Source organism: Cervus canadensis, chromosome 2 (assembly GCF_019320065.1).
Source record: "Cervus canadensis isolate Bull #8, Minnesota chromosome 2, ASM1932006v1, whole genome shotgun sequence".
NCBI classification, from domain to species: Eukaryota; Metazoa; Chordata; class Mammalia; order Artiodactyla; family Cervidae; genus Cervus; species Cervus canadensis.
The window spans coordinates 17,127,190-17,145,570 of record NC_057387.1 but is presented as its reverse complement, the minus strand read 5'-3'; the positions used below and the strand labels follow the sequence as shown (position 1 = coordinate 17,145,570).

Here is an 18,381-nt window from a genome sequence, read left to right as displayed (position 1 = left end):
GGGCCGCGGGGTCAGCAGCCGCGCCACCGCCTCTGTGGGCTGGGCGGACTCATGTGACTCACGCGGGCTCTGGAGAGGCTGGCAGCACTGAGGAAGCGGCGGCGGCGGCCGAGGAGGCGACAGCAGCCGGGAGGTAGCGGCCTGGCGAAAGACCGGCCGGCTGCCCTCTCGGACAGCCGTGGCGAAAGAGAAAAATGGCGGAGGCTTCGGCGGCCGGGGCCGGCGCGGGCTCTGCGGTTGCCGCGCACCGGTTTTTCTGCCACTTTTGCAAGGGCGAGGTCAGCCCCAAACTACCGGTAAGAGCCCGGTTTCTCTGCGCTCGGGCATCGGCCCGGATTCCTCTCCCAGATGTCCTGGAGTGGGGGTTAAGCTTCCCATACAACCCCGATTCACCTGACATCGGTCTCTCCAGTACCCTGCTGCCCGGGCGTCTCGGCCCAGGCTCCGCAACTCTCGCTCGGATGTTCCACCTGCCCCTCACTTTCTCTCCCCTCTTGACCAGCTCCTCCCTCCCCCCTCCCGCGCTCCATTTTTAATTTTTTTGACCTTCTTTAGCAAGTTTTCTTCTGACATGTCCCCTGTTTTCATGCACTCTTCTTCACCTTGTCTCCTTCCCACGATGACCTCTGTTTTCCTGCAATTCGATATTCTTTCCGCTGTTGCCTCTCACCTTTATTCCTTTTCCACTTTTTACCAGACCCTCCCCCTTCCCCCTCCTCATTAAAGCAAAATAGCGGATTGCCGAGAATTGTCCTTATTCGGTCGTCCCTAGGAAAGGAAGCAAGAAAACGCGGAGAGAAAGAGAGGGTTGGAAGGTAACTGGAATGGAGATGGGGATTTTGCTCTTCAGGGGTTTCCAGTGTTCTTCTGAAAGTGAAAACAGCAGTGTGCTAATGACTTGCAGACTGCCTGCGCTCCCTATCACTATTGAAGGAAATGGCTTTAGGAAGAAGGCAGAACATATTGTTTCAACTTGCTTATTTTGATTGTCATGCTGCCAGTGTCTTTCGCACCACCTGCCTTACTCACCCTTCCTCCTCTGGTTCTCTCTTCGCTTAATAAAAAAGATCTAGGACAGAATGCTGGGGACTGCATCATCTAATGTAAAATTGGTTTTCACTACTCTCTGCCAGATTTTGTTAGTCCCTAGAGAGGTAGTGCTATGGCTGTGAAAAAAAGTGCTTCTGCAGCAAGCTCGCCAGCTACAACACCGAAACCACACAGGCTTTTTTGGCTTGGGCTATAGACCCACCAGGATGAATGTTAATCCTGCCTTTGGCCAACCATCGTTAGCTAGTTATGATTGTTTTTCTCCTTAGAAGTATCTGTGTTCAGCCTTAAGTCAGGGTGCCTAACAACTTCCTTTGGTGTTTACAGCGTCTCTGATAAAATCTGTAAGAAAGCCTACTAAAGTGTGTCTGTATATCTTATTTCTTAAGAAACACCAATGGAGGCCAGGGAGAAAGTGCCTAAAGGTAGAGCCTTTTTGCCTAAAGGTTGTGCTTTTTCAGGCTCTTAAAGCATTTTCTTTCTTCACTATTTGCCCCACCCCCAATTTTGTAGTCATAGTTTCATCTACATGCTGTTTTAGTTTTGCTTGCTGGTTTTTGGCTGTGTTTGTGTCTGTCTGCTTTTTGCCATACTGCTCCTTACTGCTAATCTTGATCTGTCTATCTCAACTTCGTGTGTTTTTGATTTGGATCCTTTCAGATAAGAAGACAAATTTCTTTTAGAAAGGAGGTACTAAGAAATGAGGGGGAAATCGTGAAGGGAATTTTATTTTTTATTTTTTCCTGGAGAAAAAAGTATAACAACATGTATACCTCCTGTATACAGGGGAGATGCCAAGGAAAACTGAATCTCTCCCTGAAATGACTATAAAGCCATCTCATTAAATAACATCTTCAGCTAGAAACAGAATACTTTGGGGAAGAGGGGAGACCAGTTTTGGCAGATTATCATGCAAAACACGGTGAACAAGCATGATTGCAGATTTAAGTCAGGACTTCTCCATTGATAAGAATTGAGATTTCACTATCCTTCTGTTTCTGGTGCAAAGAGGGACAAACCCTTACAAATGGAGATTTCTGTGTTGTAAGTGTTCTTCACAAAAGGGCAATGGCTACTCAGTTTTTTTGAGATTTTAGAATGAAAATATTATTCAGTGGTATTGTTGTTAGGTTTCAAAGAAGTCTTCATTTTAGAAGTGAATAATGATTCAGGAATTTTCTTTTTTATTAAAAATGTTTCCCTGTTTGCAGTGAAAATAGTTTTAGTAAAATTTAGTGAATATTAAACTTGGATTTTATTTTTAAATTAATTAAATTTTTTGGAGAAGGAAAGAGTGGCTTTATTACTTTACCAGGCAAAGGGGGATAGTAGGCTAGTGCCTCAAGAACTGTGCCCTCCTCCCTGGTGAGTTGTTATTCAGTCACTAAGTCACTGAGTCAACTGTTTGCGACCGTGTTGACTGCAGCACTCCAGGCTTCCCTGTCCTTCACCATGTCCCGGAGTTTGCTCAAATTCAGGTCCATTGAGTCAGTGATGCCATCCTACCATCTCATCCTCTGTTGTCCCCTTCTCGTCTTGCTCTCAGTTTTTCCTAGCATCAGGGTCTTTTCCAGTGAGTTGGCTGTTTTCATCAGGTAGCCAAAGTATTGGAGTGTCAGTTTCAGCATCAGTCCTTCCAAGGATATTCAGGGTTGATTTCCTTTATGATTGACTGGTTTGATCTTGCTGTCCAGGGGATTCTTAAGAGTCTTCTCTAGCACCACAGTGTGAAAGCATCAGTTCTTCCCTCTCTTAACCTTCTTTATGGTCCAACTCTCACATTCGTACATGACTACTGGAAAAACCGTAGCTTTAATTATATGGACCTTTGTCGGCAAAGTGATTTCTCTGCTTTTTAATACGCTGTGTTTTTCTTCCGTATGAAAGACAGAAGTCTTTCTTCTGTCACAGCTTTTCTTCTAAGGAGCAACCGTCTTTTAATTTCATGGCTGAAGTCACCATCTGCAGTGATTTTGGAGCCCAAGAAAATAAAGTCTGTCACTGTTTCCATTGTTTCCCCATCTGTTTGCCATGAAATGATGGGACTGGATGCCTTGATCTTCGTTTTTTGAATTTTGAGTTTCAAGCCAACTTTTTCCCTGGTGAGTAGGGAGAGGTTATATAGTTGGTGCTGCTGTTGCTAAGTCGCTTCAGTTGTGTCTGACTCTGTGCAACCCCATAGACGGCAGCCCACCAGGCTCCTCCGTCCCTGGGATTTTCCAGGCAAGAATACTGGAGTGGGTTGCCGTTGCCTTCTCCGTTATATAGTTAGGCAGGGGTATATGATAAAGATCAAGGCAGTAACAGTCTTGCACTCTTCTGCAAGATTTCAAGAGGGTGGGGTTGTGTGCAGGGTCCTAGGTGGTAGGTGTTGGGGTTTCCTAATCTTGATGAGCCTTTCTGGTCCCTTCATCTTGCCTCAGGTGGTTCATTGGCTGCTCCTCCTTTGATTAGCAATTGTTTTGCCCTGTGGAACTCAAGAGAAGGTCATGGAGGCTGGAGTCTTCCCTATAAGAAACTGGGCACAAAACAGCCTCCATGTGTAGGAGCCCCACAGGACCCTGCTTGGCATCAAGCTGAGAGTGAACAGAGAAGGGTCCAGAGGCCTCTAAACAAGTGCATCCAGGAAGCCACTGATAGCTTAAGAGGAAAGGAGAGGCAGATCACTTAGGCTGGGGTCTGAGTCAGGGAAGGTTTCTTGGAGGCATTCCCGCCTAGAAGAATCAAGACAAGTGGACAAAGATAGGTCAGCATATTCCAAGTGGCCAGCATGGTTGGCGCTTAGGCAAAAGCAGAGCAATGCATGAGCTCTATCCTTCATTCAGGTGTGCCTCCTCTTGCCAATTTTCCTCTGATTGGCATTGGGTGAATCGGGCCTTACAGCTGTCTTCTTTGCCGGCTCCAGATGAGTTAGGGAGGGAGAGGGTGAGTCCTCCTCTAAACTTGGATTTTAAAATAAAGGATTTTGATTATATGGTCTGAAGCCCTAGTATTTCAAGTTTATATTAAGTATCATTGGGTAAATTGGTATTATATGTTTTTTGATCATCAGATGACAGCGGAAATACTTAAATAACTTAAAGTTATTTTCAGAATATAGCAGAAGCTTCTGCCTCACCTGTCTATCCATTGAGAGACACTGTGAAGCCAAGACTGATGGAGTTAAGTATGCAACACTGAGAGACGCCCCTCAGGGATGACTGGGTGGTGCCACAGAGGACTGTGTCATGCAACTACACTCCATACTATCCTCTCCCTTTTAAAATCAAGGTCAGGGAATATTACCTTACGAGATTAAATTCTGTAGAGTCATTGAACAGGTGAGATAAATCATGCAGAGTAAACAACTTTTAGTATTGATGAAACTAGGGTGGTTCCTAAGTGTTTTATGGAGATCAGAGTATCTAGACTCAGAGAGGAGACCAGTCTCCTTAAGACTGCAAGTGTATTACTCACCTCTGAGGCTTTGCCTGAAGAAAGTAGCCAACTTTTCTCCCTCTTCCGTCTCTTTATTATATCACCTTTGGACTAATAAAATGTCGTCCTTATCAATAAGTAATATTACCTAGTTTGTTTCTTTGTTTTCCAGGTGCTATACAAATCCCTTGTAGCTCAGTTGGTAAAGAATCTGCCTGCAATGCAGGAGACCCAGGTTTGTTTTCTGGGTCAGGAAGATCTCCTGGAGAATGAAATGGCAGCCCACTCCAGTATTCTTGCCTAGAGAATCCCATGAACAGAGGAGCCTGGCAGGTTACAGTCCATGGGATTGCAAGAGTCGGACACGACTTAGTGACTAAACAACAATACAAATCATTGTTATTGTGCTATACTTGTAATGACTCTAATACAGGAAAACTTTCTAACCACCCCATAAGAGAAGCTAGAAAGTAGACTTCTTAAAGACTTTGTGATTCTTAAAACTCTAAGCTCCCTGTCCTTGCTTTTTATTTTTTTAAAATTTACTTATTTATTTTTGGTTGCAATGGTCTTTGTTGCTGTGTGTGGGCATTCTCTAGTTGTGGTGAGCGGGGCCTACTATTCGTTGGGGTGCATGGGCATCTCATTGTAGTGGCTTGTTGCAGAGCACAGGCTCTAGGCATATGGGCCTGGTAGTTGTGACCCAGGGGTCAGTAGTTGTGGCGAACGGACTTTTGTTGCCCTGTGACATAGAATCTTCTTGGACCAGGGATCTAACCTGTGTCCCCTGCCGTGGCAGGCAAATTCCTATCTACTGTACCACCAGGGAAATCTGACCTAGAGTTTTAAAGGTGCATGACTCTTAGGAAGATCCTAGAATGGTGTCTTAAGTAATATTAGTAGTTTTGTTGAACTGAAGGAAGGAATTAGTGATTTGAACTGGATTTTAGAGGTTTTAATTATTTAGATTTCTTAAATTCTGCTATTGGTGACTTACCATCTAAAAAGTCTGCTTGATAATCTAGCATCTTTCTGTGCTTTATAGCAGTTGCTTATTAAATGTCTCTTGAAATATTCTGAGTTGAATTGTTGTAGAGCTGGTAAGTTGTGTCTGACTCTTTTGCGACCCCACGGACTATAGCCCGCCAGGCTCCTCTGTCCATGGGATTTCCCAGACAAGAATACTGACGTGGGTTTTTCCTTCTTGAGGGGATCTTCCCGACCCAGGGATGGAACCTGCAGCTTCTGCATTGGCAGACAGTCTTTACTGCTGAACCACCAAGCTGAGCCATCAGGAAGCAAGCCCTTGAGTTGAATACCCAACAGTTATTTTTAAAAAGTAGTGGTGTTAACGGTATGAGATCTTTACCTAAAAGGCTTCGGTGGAACAAAATGCAACCACTATCATGTGAAGTTTGAATATAACAGTGTCAGTAATTATATTCCCTGCAAGGAGCTAGAAGAAAGATATGCATGTTCTTATGGGTAGAAGGCTAGTTCTGGTATTGAGATTCTGCTGATAAGTTGACTTTTATGTATATCTTGGGGAAATCTTGGGATTTTTTTCAATATGAGGAAGAACAAAAACCTTAGACTCACCACAGGTGAAATTCCTTGTATTTTTAAGGGGAAGTAACACTTTTTGGTTGCTAATACTTTTTGTTTCTTTATGTTTACTTGGCTTTTTATGACCTTTGCTTACATTAAGGGAGAGGATGCTGAGGTCTCTCAGACAGCCATCATATCCGAAGAGGAAAAACCATGTGGATTGTTTCTTATTCTCTCTAGTCAAATTAGAAGGGTCTGAGAATAAGCCTGTGAATGCTGACTTCTTTTCATCTCCCCACAGCTTAATGTTGATTAATAAAGGAGATAATGTAGAGCAGTGGTTCTCAACTGGGGGCAGTTTTACTTTTTAGGAGGAAATTTGGCAATGTCTGTAGACCTTTTCTACAGCAGGGTTGTTGTCGCAGCTACGGGAAAGGGAGGGTTGTGGCTGGCCCCTGGTGGATAGAGGCTGGGGATGCTGCTAAACCTGCTTCAATGACCAGGACAGCCCCGACTGCAAAAAGTTATTGGGCCCAAAATGTCCAGAGCACTGTGGTTCAGGAACCCAGGTGTAGAAGGATAAAAGGATAGTCATTGTCTTGTGTCACTGGTGCTGAAGGTTTTGTCCTGGGGTAGCTTTGATTTCTAATTCTGGAATCCTGTTGAGAGTTTTCTGTGAGATAAAATTGAGATAATTTTAACTAAAGCCCTGATGGTAAGGATTGTTTAGAAAGTAGTTAAGTGGCATTCTATTATAGCAGTATCGCTTGGGGTCATTTTCTCACCTTGTGGTTACTGAGACCAGAGGAATTGGATCATGCCTCTCAAGTTACACACTGTGGGGCAACTTCTAAAAGTATGAAGATTTTTTGTCAGTTGGAAATTAATTGAAGTAGTAACACAACATGTAACTTAGTAAGACATCTGGAAATTCCAGTTTGAAAACAAAGTAAAAAGCAGACACCAAGTCTAACTTTTAGTTTTTCTATAGCTCATCTTTACATTAATTAAGCATTACTTTCTCTGTTTCTCTTAATGTTCTTGAGAGTTTTCATGAGCTTAGGAGATTTTGTGCTTAAACTTTTAGTTTCCCCAAATTCTTGGTCGAGTTGGTGAATTGAAGTTATCAAGCCTTGTTTTAATACTGTTTGTTCATAGGATTGAAGTTGAGTCATCTGACCCTCTCAGTTTGTCTTGGTGTATCCCACTGTAAAATAATACTGAGGTGTGCCCATTGAAAGCTTGAGTGGGCGTTCAGAGCAATGGAGCTATGTAACCTTTGATTGAAAGGTTGTGTAGGAACTAGCAGTCCTTATTTGTAGAGAAATAAGACCTTTACCATAATAGAAACATTTTAGGTGGTTCTTACAGTTTCACATAAAAAAGTTTAGGTTAGATCCTGAAAGATTTTTTTGAAGCCTTTTTTTTTTTTTTTAAGTTCAGTTGTTATTTCAGAGTTCCTTAGAGGTATACAGATACATGTATAATAAATAGAAGTGACTGGTGATTTTAAACCAGGCACACTTTTCTTGTATGTTAAATCGATTGCCCAGCCTCTTTCCCCAAAACAGGCCAGTTAGTTTTGTTTTCCTTGAAAATCTGTTAAGGTACTGATCTCTTTCCTTGATGAGTTCAACAAGTATCACAGGAACTAGGCAAGGTATCCTATATTCACCTACTTGCCACTCACTTTGATGCTGTGCAGATCTGAACCTAAACTACTGTTTTGATTGCTGATATAGTGTGAAAACTATAATGGTGCATTTACTTTTTGTTTAATAACATGTAATAGGTAAATTCAGCAAATTAGCTTTTACTGCTGTTTTTAATTTGCGTATTTATGATTAAAAAGTGTTTGGAAGTAATATTCACCAATAAGAATAATGAAAGTGTTTAATTCTCTAAATTTTTCAACCTTATTTTACTAATCACTAAAATTATTGGCTTATTATTATTCTGTGCCAAGTGTAGGTGCTAATTCAGTTAGGGAGACTTGTTTTAATAATATACTAGCATTTTGGTTCTTTTTTGTTTGTTTTTGAAATGGAAAATTTTATTTGGGCCAAACTGAGGATTTTAACCCTGGAACAGTCTCTTAGAAAGCTTTGAGAACTGTTCTTTACTAGCATTCTCTTTTAGCATACAATCTGTATTCGATGAGCAAATTCAGAGTTCCCAAGGTTTTTAATAAGGTTAGCAATGTAACATTGGTCTTTCTCATCTTGCAACACTCGTGCCATAAAAGGATTTCAGAAATCTGTTACTGAGTGTGAATTAGTTCTCTGAACTTAAGTATTAAGTGATTGTCCCCCTGGCTGTTATTCAGGAAGAAAACCAGTTTACAAAAACAAAAGTCTACCATCAGGCCACAGTTTTTTAGTGTTATACAAAGATACCTATACAATTTAAATATTTGGAGAGCTGTGATTGAGTTCCAGGCCATTAGAACTGCCTTTGTTCCCTAAGAATAGTAACATTCACAACCTTCATCATTTTGTTCCTTCATTCCAGACCTGAAAGGTTGACATTATCAGGGATTCCAAACAGGAATATATAGTCAACCAACTTTCTTTGGTTCATTGTGTAACAAGGCAGAAAATCAGGTCAGGAGACAAAGTGTCATTTGATATAATTTGATCAGATGGTCAAGAAGCCAGATTTTCTAAGGAAAAAATAAATTGACTAAATTACAAGAATTATCAGAGTTAAAGTTAATACAGTGTAGCCAGAAAGGGTTTGGTTATAGTGTTCTTTGCTTGCTTACAGTAAAGGCAGCAAGAAGGGGAACAACTCGGTGGCATAGATATAAAATGGTAAGTGATCCTAAAAGTTTGCCCGTAGTTCTGTTGAGTGCCGTCATAGTCTGAGGGAAAAGTTTGTCTTCCTATGTTCAGTTTAGGCTGATAGACTCTTCTTACTTAAATTGACAACCTTCATTCATTCAGCAATTATATTCTAAGCTCTACATTCTAAGCATTGTGCAGAAAGAAAAGCATACTTGGTGGGGAAAGAAAAATAACCTGGGATTAAAAGTCACTGAAATCATGTACAAAGTTTATGTTCTAATAATAAAATTCCACTTAGGGAAGTAAAGACATATAAAACAAACTTCTGTGAATATCCTAATCTTAAGTGTGGTTGTTGTTCAGTTGCTAGGTTGTGTTCTTCTCTTTCACAGCCCCATGGACTGTAGCCAGTAAGGCTTCTCTGTCCGTGGGATTTCTGAGGCAGGAACACTGGAGTGGTTGCCATTTCCTTCTTGAGGGGATCTTCCCAGCCCAGGGATAAAACTGGCATCTCCTGCTTGGCAGGTGGATTCTTTACCACTGAGCCACCTGGGAACCCCCCAAATCTTCAGTATTATTTAACCTCAAAATAAAAATTGAATGAATGAGACTTCGTGTTTTCCTGAAGGAGAGTTAGAGGAGACAAGTAAATGAAGACAACATTGTTGTCTAGAACAAACTGTGTTCTAGTTTTACAGATAGAGAAACAGGTCTTCCCAAAGACCGTGAACTGGTGGAACTGGGAATAGAACCCAGAAGTTCTGTTACCGACCTGGGTCTGTGGACTCATTAATCAACAGAAATTGATGAGAGGCCAGATGAGAAGTTCAGGCAAGGCTTTATCGGGACTTGTGCTTCAAGTAAGAAACAGGTGCTCTTGCTCATTTTCTGAGGTGAGGTGAGCTAGTGGTTCCTTAAATGAGGTAAGGGTAGGGGTGGATGGGTGGGTTGGGCAGGAAACATAGTTTAGGTGGTCTGCCCACCTCAGGTGATGCTGTGTGCAGGTACCATGTGCTTTTGTTCCCAACACCGCCTGCATCTCCGAAAAGTCAGTCAGTTTGTGGCCTTTTTGTATCTTACTATTCATAATTGCCCCAACTACACGTATATGCAGTTACTGTTCAATTTAGTTCAGTCGCTTAGCTGTGTCTGACTCTTTGCGACCCCATGGACTGTGGCACCCCAGGCCTTCCTGTCCATCACCAACTCCCAGAACTTGCTCAAACTCATGTCCATTGAGTTGGTGGTGCCATCCAACCATCTCATCCTCTGTTGTCCCCTTCTCCTCCTGCCTTCAATCTTTCCCAGCATCATGCTCTTTTCCAATGAGTCAGTTCTTTGCATTAGGTGGCTTCAGCATCAGTCCTTCCAATGAATATTCAGGAATGATTTTCTTTAGGATTGACTGGTTGGATCTCCTTGCAGTCCAAGGGACTCTCAAGAGTCTTTGCCAACCCCACAGTTCAAAAGCATCAATTCTTTGGTGCTCAGCTTTCTTTATAGTCCAACTCTCACATCCATACATGACTGCTGGAAAAACCATAGTTTTGACAAGACAAACCTTTGTCAGCAAAGTAATGTCTCTGCTTTTTAATACACTGTCTAGGTTTGTCATAACTTTTCTTCCAAGGAGCAAGCATCTTTTAATTTCCTGGCTGCAGTCACCATCTGCAGTGATTTTGGAGCCTAAAAAAATAAAGTCTCTCACTGTTTCCGTTGTTTCCCCAGCTATTTGCCATGAAGTGAGGGCATGATGATAGTTTTTTTAATGTTGAGTTTTAAGCCACCTTTTTCACTCTTTCACTTTCATCAAGAGGCTCTTCAGTTCCTCTTCACTTTCTGCCATAAGGGTGGTATCATCTGCATATCTGAGGTTATTGATATTTCTCCCGGCAATCTTGATTCCAGCTTGTGCTTCATCTAGGCTGATATTTCGCGTGATGATTTCTGCATATGTTAAATAAGCAGGGTGACAGTATACAGCCTTGACATACTTCTTTCCCAATTTGGAACCAGTCTGTTGTTCCATGTCCAGTTCTAACTGTTGCTTCTTGACCTGTATATAGATTTCTCAGGAGACAGGTAAGATGGTCTGGTATTCCCATCTCTTGAAAAATTTTCCAGTTTTTGTGATTCACACAGTCAGAGGCTTTGTCGTAATCAGTAAAGCAGATGTTTTTCTGAAACTCTTGCTTTTAGTTGCTTAGTTTGTCCAGGTGCAAGCACTCCAGTAAAGGGTCCCAAGTCCCAGCCTATTTCAGATCTATTAACTTTGTTTTGGGGTTCACTTGATGCTTTTAAAAAGGCAGAAAATGTAACCTGGATTGTAAAAGAATAATCATAGGAGATTATGGAAAACTTAAGGGCTTCCCTGGTAGTTCAGCTGGTAAAGAATCCGCCTGCTGTGCAGGAGACCCCATTTCGATTCCTGGGTTGGGAAGATCCACTGGAGAAGGGATAGGCTACCCGCTCCAGTATTCTTGGGCTTTCCTGGTGGCTCAGATGGTAAAGAATCCGCCTGCAATGCGGGAGACCTGGGTTTGGTTCTGCGTTGGGAAGATCCCCTGGAGAAGCGAATGGCTATCTTCTCCAGTATTCTGGTCTGAAGAATTCCATGGACTACATATAGTACATGGGGTCGCAGAGTCAGACAAGACTGAGAAACTTTCACTTTCTCTAGGAGAAAAGCAGTGTGGTTGATGTTAGAGATGTAAGTTGACATGAAATTCATGGTATGGTGGGTTCTAGCCTAGGTAGGAACTGTGGTGTGTTTCAGTTTGTTCCTAATCCTTCTAATTAGGAGTCCCAGTAATTTGCCTTGTGATACTCTGGAGAATATGAACAATAGAACATGAATGACTTAATATTGTGATCTTAGATTTGGATTCTGTCAAATGACACAGAAAATAGGCTTTTCTTTTATCTAAAATAAAAAACTGACTTTGATTGTGAACACATAGAAAAACAAAGCTGTGGAATTAGAAAATAAGTAGTAAGTTTTTATATTGTATCTCATATTATGAATAAACATTGGACATAAATTTGCATAAGGTTCAAGGGTATATAAATTTCACAGTATGGGATTTAATATAAATAAGTCTTGGCTTGTAGGTTATTGTTTTACCAAGACCTCACATTTTGTGATGTTAGCCCATGAAATATAAGAAGGAAAATAAAATAATGTATTAAAACCATCCTTTCCCCCTAAAAACCACACACAGAAAAAGAAAAACCGCAAAAGTCCCTTTTCAGTTACATTCTGAGTGCTTTGTGTCTTCTAGGACTATTCTTCTAAGTGAGTAAACATCAGGGCTAAGCTGTACTTAGGGAGTTGTCCCTGATTCAGATTATTAATGGTGAAAAATACTTCTCCTTGTGGATATTTTTAGATGAAACTGGCAGTGGATCATCCAAAGTAGTTCATTCAAGTGAACCTGCCACTGAGTGTCTTCACTGGAGTTGTATATAGTAAATATTCAGACCCTGAAGGAAAGCAGTTTAGTTTGGAGACATGCATAGTGCCAGACCTATAGTGAGCCTTTAATTCACTTTTATCCTTGCTTTTGCCCTCCCCTCCAAAACCTATTATGCTTAAAATTTAAAACTCTGTTATCTGGATATATCAGGATGATATACTAGGACCAAGGCTTGGGTGTGGGAAGAGTGTAGAGTCAGAGACTGGGTTTGGTTCTTGTTTGATCTTCTTAGAAATTCTCCTTAATTCATGGATGTTCCCCCAAAGTGAATTTAACATTACTTCTGAAAAAAAATTAGGAAAAATTAAAATGCCAAGTTAGCCATCTTTAGAAGTGACCCAAGAGATAAATACTTAAAATCTAGTCTGGTTGTAATATCAGTGTAGGGCAGGACTGAATTGTGATTGTAAGTAAGAAAATATAGCCAAGTAATTGTATTATATTCTTTTTTTTTTTTTGTATTATATTCTAACAGGAGAAAGAATGTACTTGTTCGAGGAAGATGTGGAAATTGTAGATCAGCAGTGAAAGAATAGAAAAAAGAGTCAGAGGCAAACATATGCTGTTTTCTTCCTGCTCAGAGGGAGAAGAAACACAGATAATTGTTATTTTGAGAATCTGGTTTTATGCTGATAGTGGAAATGGATATATTAGGCTATCTTAGCCTGATGACATAGGCTATATATTCAGTTGCCTACTGCTCTGAGTCTCTGCTTTTTTAACAGGTGATTATAACCTGGAATAACTATAATAGCTATATTATATGTCTAATGTGGCAATCATTGAATTAGGTAATTTGCAAATAGCTTAACCTTTATAATAATACAACTAATAAATAGAGACTTGAGTTTAGAATTCAGGTCTTGATTCCAAAACTCCTCTATTCATGTGTCTTTCCTCTGTTCAGGTAGAATTATTTATTGAGGAAGACTGTGCTGAATAGTAAAAGTAAATGAGCCACTCGGTAACACTTTTTCATTGAAATTAAATTGGCATTCTGGTTTTTATATACATGGCCTCTTAATTTGTTTTTATGTGAATCTTCCTCTTAAGAGACAGGTCTTCTCTAGGTGCTAGATTAAATTTCTGATCTTGTAAGATAGAAGGTTTCAGACCCTGGAATGTGTGTTCATCAGGGTAATGCTCTCCTGTTAAGGAGAGGAGGGGGCTGGAAGGTTGCTGAATCTCCCAAGTCCTCATTTGGCCTTGACATAAACTTTTCCATTCAATCATCAGCAAATTATAGTTCCTATTCCTTTCTTTTAAAGGGTAATTATTGTCAATCAGTGAGGTGTAATGAAAAGAATATGTGGTTTTAAATTCAAAAAAGAGCAGGATTCAAAGCTCTTCATCCCTTGGTCAATATTCTGGTTTTCTCTTACTGCCTAAACAGTCACCCCAAACTTTAGTGACTTGAAACAGTATTATCTTTCATGTTCCTGTGGATTTATAGAGTTGAGCTGGTCAGTTCTCATTTGAGATCTTTCATATGTTTGTAGTCCTCAAAACTAGAGGGAACCGTCTGAAGGCCCTACTGGGATGGACCTCCAAGGTAGTTTTTCCCTCTTACAATCCAGTCCTTCTCTGATGTCTCAGTGCTTGTCTGTGTGACCTTTCTGTCCAGCAGAGTTGTTGTTTAATTGCTAAGTCGTGTCTGACTCTTTGTGACCCCGTTGATTGCAGCATGTCAGGTTTCCCTGTCCTTCACTATCTCTCGTAGTTTCCTGAACTCGTCTGTTGAGTTGATGATGCCATCCAACCATCTCATCTTCTGTTGCCCCCTTCTCCTGCTCTCAATCTTTCTCCACATCAGGGGCTTTTCCAGTGAGTCGACTCTTTGCTTCAGGTGGCCAAAGTATTGGAGCTTCAGCATCAGTCCCTGCAATGAATATTCAGGGTTTGATTTCCGTTAGAATTGACTGGTTTGATCTCCTTGCTGTCCAAGGGACTCTCAAGAGTTTTCTCCAGCACCATAATTCAAAAGCATCAATCCTTTGGCACTCAACTTTATGGTCCAACTCTTATATCCTTATATGATTACTGAAAAAAACCATAGCTTTGACTATACAGACTTTTGTCGACAAAGTTAATGTCTCTGCTTTTTAATATGCTGTCTAGGTTTGTCATAGCTTTTCTTCCAAGGAGCTAGTATCTTTTTATTTCTTGGCTGCAGTCATTGATTGGAGTGATTTTGGAGCCCAAGAAAGTAAAATCTGTCACTGTTTCCACTTTTTCCTCTTCTGTTTACCATGGAGTGATGGGACTGGATGTCATGATGATCTTTTTTTGACTGTTGAGTTTTAAGCCAGGCTTTTCACTCTCTTCTTTCACCCTCATCAAGAGGTTCTTTAGTTCCTCTTTGCTTGCTGTCCAGCAGAGTAGCCCAGACTTGTGTTGCTGCTCAGGGCTTTAACACTCAGAAAGCAGAAACTGTTAGGCAGTTAAGAGCATTGTCTGGAATTAGCTCAGTATTCTATAGGTAAAGAAGTCACAGGGCTCTCCAGATTCAGTGATCTGGTTCTTAGAACTATGTCTGGGATCACGAAGAGAGAACTTCTACATTTCTCTACTCTAAATCAGTGTGATTCTTGCTTCAAGTCTCTCTTCTGTCTTCCCAATTATGATATCTACCTTCTGAAATTATTTTCTTTTTATCACAGTTCTAAACATCATTGAAAGCTCAGGATTAGGGTAGATGACCCTTTAAAGACCTTACTTACTCCATGGTGGGAATGTAAATTGATACTGTCACTAGGGAGAACATAATGGATAGTGCTTAAAAAACTAGGAGTAGGATTGCCATATGACGCAATAATCCCACCACTGGGCGTATACCCTGAGAAAACCGTAACCGAAGAGCCACACGCACCCCAGCTTTCGCTGTAGCACTGTTACAATAGCTGGGACATGCAAGCAACCTAGATGTCCATCGACAGATGAAGTAATAAAAAAGTGGTGGTACATATACACAATAGAATATTACTCAGCCATGAAAAAGAACACATTCAGTCCTAATGAGGTGGATGAACCTAGAGCCTGTTATACAGAATAAAGTAAATCAGAAAGAGAAAAACAAATAACGTGTATTAACACCTATATATGGAATCAAGGAGCCTATTCGCAGGGCAGCAGTGGAGATGCAGACATAAAGAACAGACTGTGGACACAGTGAGGAAAGAAGTGGATGGGGTGAATGGAGAGAGTGGCGTGGAACATAACTTAGCATATGTAAAATAGATAGTGAAAATTTGTTGCATGATGCACCAAGCTCAAATCAGGTGCTCTGTGACAACCTAGAGGGGTGGGGAGGGTTAGGAGGTGGGAGGGAGATTTGAGAGGGAGGGGACATATGTGTACCTATGGCTGATTCATGTTGGTGTATGGTAGAAACCAACACAATATTGTACAGCAGTTATCCTCCAATTAAAAATTTAAAAAATACATGTATAATATTTCTATACATGCTTAATGTTGATTATGAAATAAATGTGATTATACAATGATAATTGTATAATTATTACACCACCTACTCTCATAGCTTTATCTTGGACTTTGTGATCATCCAAAACATTGCTTCTTTTGAAATCTTAGGCTTCACTATCCCCTGAGCAGGCCCCAACTTCTTAAACTTCCAGCTCTTTTAATTGTTTACTTTCACTCTAACCATTCTCTGATTGTATTAGATTCTGGTACTTTGACTCCTAGTTGTGAGGTGTGTGGCAAGTAATTTCAGGTTTGTTTATTCAGTAAGTATTTATTGAGTACCAGACTGTCTTAGAGATATAATGGTAAACAAAATTGATCTGAACCCTGCCTTTATGAAACTTAAAGCTTTCTGAATGGTTACAGATATTAAGAAAGCATTAAACAAATATATAATTACAAACTGTGATAAGTGCTATAAAGGAATGAATTAGGTGCCATAGGAGAAAATAAGAAGAGGAGGGGACTTCCCTGGTGTTACAGGTGGGTAGGAATCTGCCTGTGAATGCAGGGGACACAGGTTCAATCCCTGGTCCGGGAGAATCCACACGCTGCAGAATGGCTGCGCCTCCTGCACCACCGCTCCTGACGCCTGTGTGCCTGGAGCCTGTGCTCTGCAACCAGAGAAGCCACTGCAGTGGGAAGCCCATGCACCTCAACGACGAGGAGCCCCTGCTTGTTGCAACTAGAGAAAGCTCACACACAGCAACAAAGACTCAGTGCAACCAAAAATAAATAAATTCTTTTCGAAAAAGAGGAAGGCACTTTAGACTGAATGGTGAAAGAGGGGTTTCTGACATGACCTCAAAATGGAGCCCTAAAAGACTGGAAGTCCCTTGCCATGCAAAGAGTTAGGGGAATAATGTTTTCAGTTGTAGGAGCAGAATGTGTGAAAGCTTGAGGCAGGGATCAGCTTGATGAATTAGAATGATTGAAAGAAGGTCTTTGTGGCTGGAATTCACTGAGGCAGCGTAGCCTAAAATGAGGTTGGCAAGTTAAACAGGGACCAGCTGAATCAAGGCCTTGCAAGTCATTTTTAAGAGTTTAATTTTATTCTTAGTGTTTCTGGAAATAGTTGAATGGTTTTAAGATGGGATGATATGGTCTGTTTTATGTTTTAGAAAGATCATTCTGACTTTATCACGCAGAACAGATGGGAAGAGCCTGGAAGAGAAGCAGGACAGCACTTAAGAGGGAACTTATTCATTGTTTAGAGCCAGTGCTGGCTTGGGTTATGATAGTGTGGCAAAAAGGCAAGGAGTAGATTTGAGAAATGTGTTCCTCAGTAGAAGTCCCAGGATTTGGTGGTTGGATGTGGAAGATGACAGAGAGGGAGGAGTCGGGAGTGGCTCCCGACTTTTCTAGTATGAACAAATTTGATATGCCACCTCTTGATAAGTGTGTGTGTGTAAGAGAGAAAGAGCATGAGAGAGAATACATTTGAGGATAAATGAATCTGGAGTCCAGAAGAGTGACGTGGGTTGGAGATAACACATTTGGGAGTTGTTGCACCTAGAGGATATTTATTTATTTTTATTTTTTTATTTTTCATGTAAAACAATGGGAATGAATGAGAGAGGAAGAGAAAAGAAAGAGGAGGACCTGACATTGGGATGCAAATCACAAATCACAACATTTTTTAATTGATTTTTTTTCTTTTTAACTTTAAACATTAAAATAGATTTAAGGTAGCCTTCTGTAGGCCATCTCACTTGCTTTCAGATAACTTTCTTTGTGGGAGAGAAAGGAATATAGTTACTGCTACCTGGGAGGATAGGGGATGAAGAAGCAGAGGGAGGGGCTCAGGAATTTATATGTTCTCCAGATTATTTTCTGCCTGGGGTAATTCACAGTATGCCCATTATTAGTGTTTCTCATCTTTCATGTGTGTAGAGAAGAAAAAAGGTTGAGAGTTTCTGCTCTACAGGATAAATTTCATGGTAATCTAAGTTTTCCATAGTCTGGTTTCAGCCTGCCTATTCACACTCATCATACCATTCCCCTCCAACCACCATGCATGCTATATTCTATTATGATTTTTAACTCATAATTTCCTTTTTTATTGAGCAAATAGACTAATATTTTAAGTCTCTGTTTCAGATAAAGCTTTCCCTGATTCCCTCAGGAGAACTTCGGTATTTGTTTATATTCCCAGTGTGCATTGCTTAAAGCAATTGTTTTATTAAATTTAAATGTTTTTCTTACATTGACTGCTCACCAAACTAATCTTCTTGACAGAAGGGATTGATTTTTTTCTTTATGCCTCTTTTAAGAAAGCATTTGAATGTTTGAGTTACATTTCTAACTCTGTTTGAGTAGGCAAATACAGCTTACTTTTCCTTCTGATAAGACGAACTTTGGGGTTTAGAAAATATAGCGAGCAAGAAAATAGTTGAAGATGTCTTTTCCAGATCTATTTTAATAGGTATTAATAGTTAAAATATACTTTTTAAAATTGTGGTAAAGCAACCTCTGAAGTATATTCTTTCTTATCAGCCCCAATGTTGTTCAGTCACGTCCAACTCTTTGTGACCCCATGGACTGTAGCCCGCCAGGCTCCCCTGTCCATGGGATTCTCCAGGCCAGAATTCTGGAGTGGGTAGCCATTTCCTTCTCCTGGG

At 40.7% G+C, this 18,381-nt stretch overlaps 1 protein-coding gene across 2 annotated transcripts in view; it reads left to right on the top strand.

The window, feature by feature from the left end:
- Nucleotides 1–57: 57 nt before the first annotated feature.
- RNF115 (ring finger protein 115) overlaps nt 58–18,381 on the top strand; it is a 66,099-nt gene continuing 47,775 nt past the window's right edge. The window contains exon 1 of one of the 2 annotated variants that reach the window (XM_043456787.1): nt 58–296. In XM_043456787.1, the coding sequence (XP_043312722.1) occupies nt 195–296 (102 nt within the window). In that variant the 5' untranslated portion in view covers nt 58–194. The remainder of the gene's footprint in view (nt 297–18,381) is intronic. The other variant, XM_043456795.1, reaches the window with a different exon arrangement.